At 40.9% G+C, this 10,564-nt stretch overlaps 1 protein-coding gene across 4 annotated transcripts; it reads left to right on the top strand.

Moving 5' to 3' along the window:
• Window positions 1-2,636: 2,636 nt before the first annotated feature.
• LOC107601291 (N-myc proto-oncogene protein-like) lies at window positions 2,637-8,264 on the top strand. 4 transcript variants are annotated; one of them, XM_016293456.1, is made up of 4 exons: window positions 2,637-2,895; window positions 3,555-4,208; window positions 6,101-6,238; window positions 6,576-8,264. In XM_016293456.1, the coding sequence occupies exons 1-4, from the start codon at window positions 2,736-2,738 to the stop codon at window positions 7,127-7,129; spliced, it is 1,506 nt and encodes a 501-aa protein (XP_016148942.1). In that variant the 5' UTR covers window positions 2,637-2,735; the 3' UTR covers window positions 7,130-8,264. The 4 variants fall into 4 exon arrangements, with proteins under 4 accessions (XP_016148942.1, XP_016148924.1, XP_016148932.1 ...); XM_016293438.1 differs by having other exon boundaries at window positions 6,083-6,238; XM_016293446.1 differs by lacking the exon at window positions 6,101-6,238 and having other exon boundaries at window positions 2,639-2,895; window positions 6,426-8,263.
• Window positions 8,265-10,564: the final 2,300 nt, after the last annotated feature.

Raw genomic sequence — 10,564 nt, 5'->3', positions numbered from 1 at the left:
ACACACAGGAAAAATTTATTCTATTAAACAAAATAACTGAGTTTGCAAAGTCTTTACCCAATTAAAGAGCAATAACTCAGCCAAAGCACGCAATCAAAGTTAAATGTACCTCTGATACCTTTGAGGACATAAACCTGCACATTTTGTGCACATTCTGCATACCAGACCCGAGGAGCAGGCGCCCAGGCCTGACTTCCGATCGTGTGCACTATTGATGTCCTGGCCTGCGTGCTCTCATTGTCTCCCGCAGTGTTGTCATTGAGGCTTAATGCTTTGCTTTTGTATTTTCTCTAAATATGAATGTTTTATCCAAACTGGCCCAATTGCTTAACCATCCATACACACAGTGCCTTCATGACATGGCGGCGGCAACAACAATACTACATCGAGAATAAAAGTTACGCCTTCTTTCTTTGCGTAAACATTTGGGCGGCGTTATGCAAATCTTCCCAGATAGTGACGTAGGTATGTGGGGGCGTGTTAGAACGAGCCGTTTTAGGTAGGCGTGGTTAACTCTTAACTTTTATAAAGAATATCTCTTTGGATTTGAGACTTTAGTCTTTGCAACTTTTCAGATCTTCTTTAAGCACCAAGAGCTTGTAACACGCCAAAGAGAAAGGAAAATTTTAAATCGCATCATATGAACCCTTTAAAACTAATCTTAAACTAATTAATGAATCACCTTGATGTTTTTACTTGAAAATTTATAACAAGGAAAGTATGCAAACAAGGCCAGCACAGACAAATTGAACGCTGACTGACAGAACTAGACATTCACTTAGCAACAAAAGTATTCAGCTTCCCCCTCCCCCTCACTTTCACACAGGAAGCTCTTCCTGAGCTGAGGTCATAGAGATTGGGCTCTGGAGGAGCGCTTCAAATCCCAAAACCCTCTCTTAGTCTCTGTCTTTCTCTCGCTGAGTTCCCACAACAAACTGTTTTCACAAGAGAAGCAAACAACTTCAAGTATAAGGGAGGCCGGGCTAGATGTCACATTGGGAAGTGGTCACAAGGGTTATATCTAAATAACTACACGATTTTGAGTCTAACTGCATGTGAATTTTTCGAGTTAAAATTAGTAAATTAAAAAAGTTTTTTGTGAAATCTGTCCTTTGAGTAAGCAAAGCTTACAATGAGGGTGAACTATATAAGAATGATTTTTTTATTTATTTTTTTAGAAATGTTAGGTTGATTAAACAAAATTGTTTTTATGGTAATATTCCAAAATTGGAAATAGTTGGACTTAAAAAATCTAACCAATATAAGAAATAATAAGTCTGCTTGACTTGCTAGCTGAGTTGTCTTGTGCTATAATTTCAGTTCAACATTTAAATTAGTTCATGTACAGCATCACAATAAGTAATGCACAGAGGACTTTAAGAGTCTACTACTGTAAGACTATATTATAACAACATGTTGTATTTATAGTGGGGGGGGGGGTTTCCATTACATCACCTCCAAATTTTATTAGGACAAAAGATGTTTTATAATTTCAACATGAACACTTCAAAATTATGACAATTATGTTGTAACATTTTTTATATGATTGTAACCAATGTGCTTGTGAATTTATTTTTATTTTTTTCAGAAATATCAAGTCATATTTAATTTTATGGAAAAGTTCCAAGGTCTTTAATACTCACTTGAGTGACAACTACCTCCCCTATTATTTTGGGTCACTCTTCAACCTAAAAGAGGAACGTGATATAAGGAACAAATAAAAGGAATGTATACCTTTTTAATATCATTTGGGACTTTCTTCTCCTCTTTCGTCTTCTCTCTTGGGATTTTCTTCTCCAAACTACAAATCCCTACAACACACGCCCTTTAAAGAGTGATGGACCAAAACACCATGTCTTCAAACGCTGAGGCGAACAACAATTACATAATAGCATCTCCTCCCTACAACGCCCATTACACCCACCCAATCATGCAATCCCTACTTTAGAAGTAAATCAACACAATCTACTATAAAGTTTGCATGTCGAGCGCTAGCTGATAAACATTTTCGTGGATGAACAGCAATACAAAACGTGCCTAGTTCCCTGAAAGTAAACGCACACTGGCGCCGCGCGCTGCGGGTTCGTCACGTGTCCACACGGCGGCAGAAGTGAGTCGACAGCGGTGATGTCATGCGGATCGTCCGTTACCTCACTGAGCTGAACAATGAGAGGCTGCTGAGTCGCTCGGATTCATTCACAACACAGTTCATCACGTTTCAACGCTTATATAGCCCGCAACTGCGTTTATATTCTGAATAAAGCCGAATTACAGAGTAGAGTAACAAACAAAAAACAAATAGCATATATTTCAGTCATTAAACGGAACTCTACTCCATTCTCTTAAAGAGACAATTCGGCCAATATTTATTCACCATCATGATGTTGTTCTGAACGCGTACGACTTCTTTCGTGAAATATAACATATGTTTGGAAGAATAACTGATAGTCTCCGTTTACTTTCATTGCTTTAATTCATTGCTTTCCCACACGATGAAAGTGCACGGTGAGTGATCTGCTGTCATTCTGCCCAACATCTCCTTTTGCATTCTATTAAAGAAGCCGTGCGTATTTGGAACATGATGATTAATTATTTTTTTATGGTTTTTGAGTGAGCTATTCCTTTATTATCGGCAAATTGAACACCTTAGACCAGACCAAACTGATGCCCTTTCCAGAGAAAATCACACAACAGCACATACCTCGCCCGCGCCCCGCCCACTGGAGGAGGAGCCAATGTCTCTTCTAAACGCCAGCAGCGAGAGTAATACTTCACACTGTTCACAGCCCGAAACACAGAAGCGCAGAACAGTCTTCTGTCGCCGCGGTAGATGTGCGACTCCAAACGGGGGCACAGTGACTGCGATAAAGAAGGGACAACAAAACACTCTCAGAGGTAAGACGCCCACGTCTTTTAGTGTCAGCTAAACTAGCTGTTTCATTCACGCGAAATATTATTTCTAAACTATTTACTTGTCTGCTCGACTTGCTCTTGAAGGAGTTTGTGTCTTGTGCTGCAAACAGTCCAAAGTTTAAGTGAGTTCATGAACGCTATCACTATAAACAATGTAGAGAGGACACTTCAAAGACATCTGTGACTTGGGGTCTTTAAGAGTCTATTTTATAGACCTATATTACAACAAAATATTATATTATAGTGATTTTTTAAAATTACTTACAGATGTCTTTGTTATGACAAAAGCTTTTAATAATTTTTGTGCATTATTATTTTTTTATTTATTATTAGTAATGGTATTTAATCATTATAATAATTATTATTACATAATCATTGCAAATCTCTAGGAGATGTTCTGTTGAAAAAGTTCGTTTTATAATGCAGCTACTGTTCAAAGTTTATTTAAGAAGGTTAATAAATATTTTCACACTACACATTGAGGGCAGTGAGATGACACTTAAAAGACATGAGAATGAGTGTCATTAATACAAATATCTTTGCCTTTTTCCCATGTTACCTCCCAGTGTCAATGTTGGGACAAAAGCTTTTATTTTAAAAGCTGTGGTAATTCTAAGCCATCAGTTTTGTGTCTCTCACAGGGAGAATGCCAGCTAAAACCATGAACTCTGATTTGGAGTTTGACTCCTTACAACCTTGTTTCTACCCGGATGAGGATGACTTCTACTTCTGCAGACCAGATGCTGCACCGCCTGGTGAGGACATCTGGAAGAAATTCGAGCTGCTGCCCACTCCTCCTCTGTCCCCGAGCCGGGCAGCGCTTCCAGGGGACCCAGGGGATCTGGGTGCAGTGGCTGGGGATTGCTCACTGATGGGCTTTGGATTAACAGACCCGTTGGACTGGGCTTCCGAGCTTCTGTTCTTACCAGAAGATGACATTTGGGGGGCATCAGACGGGGACCTCTTTGGCTCCGTTTTGGATACTACAGACAATTCCATCATCATTCAGGACTGCATGTGGAGCGGCTTCTCTGCACGTGAGAAATTGGAGCGGGTGGTAAATGAGAAACTCGGGAAAGCCATCTCTGCTCCTAGCGGTACTGAAGCCAGTAAAGACACAACGGTCAAGACACCTGAAATTAGTCACTCTATACCGGAGTGTGTGGACCCTACCGTGGTTTTCCCTTATCCAGTCAACAAAAGAAATGGGAGCAGCAGCAGCAGCCAAAGTGTGACACAGCTGAGGAGCCAACACTTGCCTCCAGTCAGTGCAGACGAGACTCCAAGTGACTCTGGTAAGTGTCTCTTGACATGCTCTTAATGTAAAGTTAGTAAGTTCCCTAGAAACTGTCACTGAATACATGTCATGAATGATTTTCTTTTTCCATTTTTCCTAGTTGTTTCTAGACAATTTTATATATATATATATATAATTTGTATTATTATTAATCATCACCATCATCACCAATTTATGATGCTACTAAATAGTTTGGCCAGGTTTGTAAGCGGTCATTGGGGTAATTGTTGAAAATCATATGACAGACCCTGAATAGGATTAGTGTGTGACATTCCAGACTGTCGGTCACACACACACACACACACACACACACGCACGCGCATACACATACACTCAGTAGTAGTAGTGGGTGGTGATGGGGAGTTTATGTAATACTGTGTCTGTATACCCAGTAGATGGCGGTAATATTTGATGTTGTCCATGATGTTGAGCCTTTTGGCTGAATAGCTCATGGTTAAAGATTTAATGCTGTGAATAGCATCACTGAGCCATATTACATAGGAATACATGTCCTTATCTGCCCTCCATTAATCTGGCTTTAGGCATGGAATCAGAATCTAATTTCAGAATTTATTAGGTCACAGGATTAGTTTTTTTATTATATGAAAGATTGATTTGAAACATAAATGTTGTTTTTAAAATTATTATTTTTATTTATTTATTTTTTTCCCAAATTGAGAGCTTGATCGTGTAAAACCACAGGCTCAGATGTTTGGGGGGGTGTGAGCAAGGGCAGATTGCATAAAAGCCATGCCCTTAAATTCAGTGCCCCCCAATAAGTCGCTTCCCTTCGAAATGAGAACTTGTTTCAAATGCAAATCCCAAACGACAATCACACCTGGGTGAGAGAATAAGAGCTGGCACTGGGCACCAGCATGTGAAAAAGGAGGCATGCGTGTGCATCTACGAGAAAGGCAAACCCCCACCCACCCTTTTTTGCCCAGTGGGCTGAGCTTGGCAAGCCACACATCTTCCAGAGAGGTGCAGTGAATGATAATCACAAGAAAAAAAGACAAGGAAGGGGGGAAAAAAAGAGATGATGGGTCATCTCTCTTTACAGGGTGACGGCTTTGAACAAGCGGAGCCTTTCCTCCAGCTGTCTGCTTGGCACCTCTCCAGGGCAGCGGCTTAAGACACCATCAGATCAGTGTTACTCGGCAAAGCCCGTGAATAATTGGACCACGCGATTACAACGCTAGTTTTTCCCGCCCGTGCTGTTATGCCTTTTCGTGGCAAACCAGTGGAAAAGGGGAACGCATTGACTGTCTGCATTCTGTTGAAGATTAAATCGCCCCGTTTGGTCTCTCCTTAATGTTGGCAGACGGTTTCCTGTAGGGAGCTTTTGAAGTGAGAGGCTGTGGGCTCCAGTAAATGCCAAACAGTCTTCATGTGTGGCTTAGCTGATAATCACGTCTATTATCTCATAAACATAGCTCTTAGGCATCACACTGAGGCCGTCTTGCCATCTAAGCTTAACTTGAAATGTGTCACCAGTTGAAAAAGCACCAAGCGAAATGTCTAACTGGACAGTAAAACAGCTTTTGTAAGAAAAATATGACATGACGAAATGCTCATGTGCTCGCAAACCCCTTCATTAGACACTGTAAATAGAGGGTGTGTGTTAAAGTAGAAAGTCAAATCTAAGGTGGTCCAGTCTGGGGAGAATCCAGCTCCTCTGTGTTTGACAGAGCGTGTTCAGATGATTGCACTGAGCAACTGTCTCATCTGCCCACACAAAGTCATTAACTCCAGCACACACCCTGAGAAAACACAGGCATGTTTCCTTTAAGTGCACTTGTTCATACCTGTGCACCTCTAGAGGAATGGTTGCACAACAAACCTGCTAACTTAAATCTCCTTTTCTCCCTCTAGATGATGATGAAGATGAAGATGATGATGATGATGATGAAGATGATGATGAAGAAGAAGAGGAGATTGATGTCGTCACGGTGGAGAAAAGGCGTTCCATCACCAGCAAGGTAACCAGCAGTGGTCTGTCTGCCGCCTCAAACTCTCTAGCGTCCACAGGAGGGCGGTTGGGATTGATTGCACTGAGCAACTGTCTCATCTGCCCACACAAAGTCATTAACTCCAGCACACACCCTGAGAAAACACAGGCATGTTTCCTTTAAGTGCACTTGTTCATACCTGTGCACCTCTAGAGGAATGGTTGCACAACAAACCTGCTAACTTAAATCTCCTTTTCTCCCTCTAGATGATGATGAAGATGAAGATGAAGATGATGATGATGATGATGAAGAAGAAGAGGAGATTGATGTCGTCACGGTGGAGAAAAGGCGTTCCATCACCAGCAAGGTAACCAGCAGTGGTCTGTCTGCCGCCTCAAACTCTCTAGCGTCCACAGGAGGGCGGTTGGGATCCGGCGTGAGCAAAGCTCCACAGGAGCTCATTCTGAAGAGGACGGCAGCAGCCTCCATCCACCAGCAGCAGCATAACTACGCAGCTCCATCCCCTTACTCCGACCAGCAAGATGTACCCAGCGCTCCCCCATGCAAGAAACTCCGAATCGACAACAGCACTATAACTCCACGCACTGGCAGGAACCAGAACTCTTCCCCAAACTCCCCTACTAACGGCATACCAAGCCAGCGAATAAGGAAGAGCGACTCCAGCAGCCCACGATGCTCCGATTCTGAGGACAGCGAACGCCGACGCAACCACAACATCCTGGAGCGTCAACGGCGCAACGACCTGCGCTCTAGCTTCCTCACTCTGCGCGACCAGGTGCCTGAGCTAGCGCACAACGACAAGGCAGCGAAGGTGGTCATCCTGAAGAAGGCCACAGAGTACGTCAGCTCCCTGGAGGCCCAAGAGCTCCGACTCCAGCAGGAGAAAGACAGATTGCAGGCCCGGCGACAACAGCTCCTCCGTAGACTCGAGCAGGCCAGGACTCGCTAACCCTTAACCCTCATTGGCTGAACGCCTCACAGCTAATGGTCGACGTCAAATGACGAACGACAAAACGCTAAGGCTAACAGCCTAAAATAAATGCTAGGGACACTCACTGCTGACACTTTTTTTGCACATTTTTTGACGTCAAGAATGTTTCAGGTTTACTTTGTCACGCCAATCACGCTACAACGAAGTGGGAAGGTGCTTATAAGTAAACCCAACTTCCCCTCAATGACAAGACTCTTATGAACACAGCTAGTCTTCAAAACGCGATTGGGTTGATGAACTTTATGTTCATGCTCTTCCTGCAAAACGGACACTTAACAAATGATACGAGACACTTCGAATGGCTATAATCTCTCACACCTCACCGGTGCTGAATCTCATGGATGTACCTCTGCGCACCTTGATGTCAGACACTTTTGTAAATAGATTAGATTTTAAAAGAACGTACACTCAGTCTGCCTTGTTTTTGTATACAATTATTGTCTTTTGGTTTTTATAAAGATGTCAAAAGCTGCCAATAACTAGACTGGAAGTTTATATACCGTGAACAAGTACTGTAAGACCTCAATTTATGAGGATTTTTTGTAATATAAGGACACATTGTTTTGTTTTTGGATTATTTTTTGTCTTATAATCTCTGTTATGACATGCTTTACTAATTCCTACATTTATGCTTTAGTGTGCATCAGATACATACTAAATTTGATACTTATATTTTCGTATGAAAATGAGTTCTGAGTAGATATTACTTTATCTTGTTTTTATCCTTTTTTCTACCTTATTTTCTTTTGTACAGAAAATTCTTTCTATCTCCATTTTATAAGGCTTCTATTCTTTGCTGTCTTTCTCTTTCTTTGTTTATATATTTGTAAGTGTTGGGTTCATAGAACTGGGTCAGTGGGGGAAAAAAGTGTTTTTTTTCTCCTTTTCTATAATGTACATTTTAGTGCTGCAACTCACAGCACTTTGAAATACCTCATTTTGAAAAATAAATAGACATTTTGAAAACAAAAGAGCTTCTCAAAGGATGAGTGCTTCTGTATCTCTGCTAGTGCCGTTTGAGCCTTGTCAGGTACTGAGAAACAAAGCGCTGAACTACATTTCAGATAAACTTGAAGCCCCTCTGTGGGCGGCAACATCCACATTTCAAACAGCCCTGAAACAACTTGCTAAATTATGACTTTCAAGGGGATGTAAGTTATGACTTTGAAGGCAAAAACCCACAGTTAAATCATACTGTCAAATAAAAATACCTGTCACTCATTTGAAGCATAAATAACTGGACAAACCTAGTTTTTCTCTGTTTTTTTTTACTACCATTTCCTTAACAATAAGTCAAAATTGACTTTATCATTAGATGTTATCCTTAAATTGCCAAAATGTGATTCAAATCTAATATCTATATACTTGAATTGACTCCTGTTCTGAACAAACCACATATTTTCCGCCTGTTTTGGACTTTTTCCTCTTTTCATTTACCCCTTTTCTGTTTTTCATTCGTCAAGCCATTCTCCCTCCATCTGTCTCGCTATGAAGAGAGATCTAGTTGACCAAGCCCTCTCTGACAAAGGAGAACGAGTATCTCCCTCGTTATTCACTCTCTCTCTTTTAGTTGATTTAGAAATCGGCAGGGCACAGCCACATGCACTTTCAGGCACTCATACACAAAAACAAACGCTGGCACACACACTCTCAGCGCGAGTGGATATGAAAGCGTGCGCAGCGCACACTCAGACTGGCCCCCACAGCTTCTTACCTCATTGTTCTGCACGTTACCATGGAAACTGGAGCAGCTGCAGCGTGGCAGACTTCAAGTGCCAGTGTGTTTTATTCTATTTGTGCATGCGTGTGTATGTGTACGTTTACGTGCGAATGGCAGGGGGGGAGGCTCTTTTGTGTGGAGGCCATCGTGACCTGTGCGTCTTATATCCTGCTGGACCGAGGAGTGGGTTTGTGTTTACTAACTTCAGTCACATGGCCTGAAAGCTGACTGAAGACCCGCCCACCAATGTGTCACAATGAACCATTTTTCTCTGGTCCAGAATAAACAGACAGAATAAGAAATCTACTGCTGCAATACAGGAGAAACAAGCTCTGGCGGAGTACAGAGTGAGAGAGACCTGCGATTATAAACTGGACCGTCTAGACTGATTGGTTACATAACAGTCTGTGTTGTATATGTGTGCTTGTCTGCAATGTTTGGTCCCCAGGATGAGGTAACCATGGGAGACCCCACTGTGCCATCTGGCCAATGGCTTATCCTGCCTGGTTATGGAAAAAACAAAAACAAAGCCTCGAGCTAAGACAATAACACACCACCATGTGTACACTGATAGAACTGGCCACTGTACAACACACTGTATGGGTGCTATTTACTTTTTCAAACCTGAGATTTTCCACAGAGATGGGTGAATACAGATAAAATGGGACAATCATTTTTAATAATTTCTAATTATTTGTAACTGATGTTTTAAAATATTACATTTAACCCCTCAAACAATTAACATTTTAAATAGCTGAATATCTCCTCTACACTTTACAAACATGACATTTTGATCTGTAGAGCTGCTTTATGGCTGAAATTGAATTTGTTTTCAGAATTGATTTATTTTTCAATATTAAAACTGTTTATTAATGTGAAGCTGCTTTGAAACAATCTCTATATAAAGAAAAAAATTGGTGTAGAAACAATTTTCACTCTGAAATTGCAAGTACATTTACAGTAATGGCAAGTAAGAGGTAGAAAAACTGAAATCGCATTTTCTTGTATACTGATTTTACTTTTTTTCATCAAATAATTTCAGCCTTGGTGAGCATAAGATCAAAAAAAAATAATGTAATCTTATTATTCCAAACTTTTTGACCGGTAGTGCATCGCTGTAGCCCTAATATCAATTATTTTTCTAATAATTGTGCAGCCAAACTTTCTCCATACATTACAGAGTTAATATGGATTACAGACTAATTTAGCTGTTCTGCTGAAATGATGACCTCATTACAACGCCTAAACTGTGATCGTGTCCAGTACTGGTTGGTCCATAATATGGAGTCCAGATGTTGCCAGGGGTTTTTAGGGTCATAACTCAAACTGCCCAGTAAAAGACTCTTACCTTTCGCCCTGAGAGTAATGAGTGCTCTATGTGTGTGCTTTGTGCGTCAAAACCATCATTCTTTCATTCTCTGTGTACAAATGTGCTTGGCCTGATTTTTTTCGTTTTCTTTTTTTTGTCGCTATATAAACTAAACTTACCATTTTAGAGAGCATTACAGCGAATTACACATAGCCGGGTCCTTGACTAGCTTAAATAAACCACCAGGACAAATGAGTTAATTAAAGCTGTATACATGCTAAATGAGACAGATTATAAGCCACAAAATGAAAGATACAATTTCTAAATAACTTTTGGCAGGTTAATTAAATATTTTTAACACAAC

This window comes from Sinocyclocheilus grahami, unplaced genomic scaffold (assembly GCF_001515645.1).
Source record: "Sinocyclocheilus grahami isolate Dianchi unplaced genomic scaffold, SAMN03320097.WGS_v1.1 scaffold15.1, whole genome shotgun sequence".
NCBI classification, from domain to species: Eukaryota; Metazoa; Chordata; class Actinopteri; order Cypriniformes; family Cyprinidae; genus Sinocyclocheilus; species Sinocyclocheilus grahami.
Note: the sequence above shows the minus strand (reverse complement) of the source record. Positions and strands in the feature narration are given on the sequence as shown.

Excerpts from the sequence above, each read along its gene's own strand:
- LOC107601291 (XM_016293438.1), top strand. The coding sequence starts at position 2,736 with ATGTCTCTTCTAAACGCCAGCAGCGAGAGTAATACTTCACACTGTTCA. Across the intron at positions 2,896-3,554 it reads ACAACAAAACACTCTCAGAG|GGAGAATGCCAGCTAAAACC; the intron begins GTAAGACGCCCA and ends TGTCTCTCACAG. Across the intron at positions 6,239-6,575 it reads AAACTCTCTAGCGTCCACAG|GAGGGCGGTTGGGATCCGGC; the intron begins GAGGGCGGTTGG and ends TAGCGTCCACAG.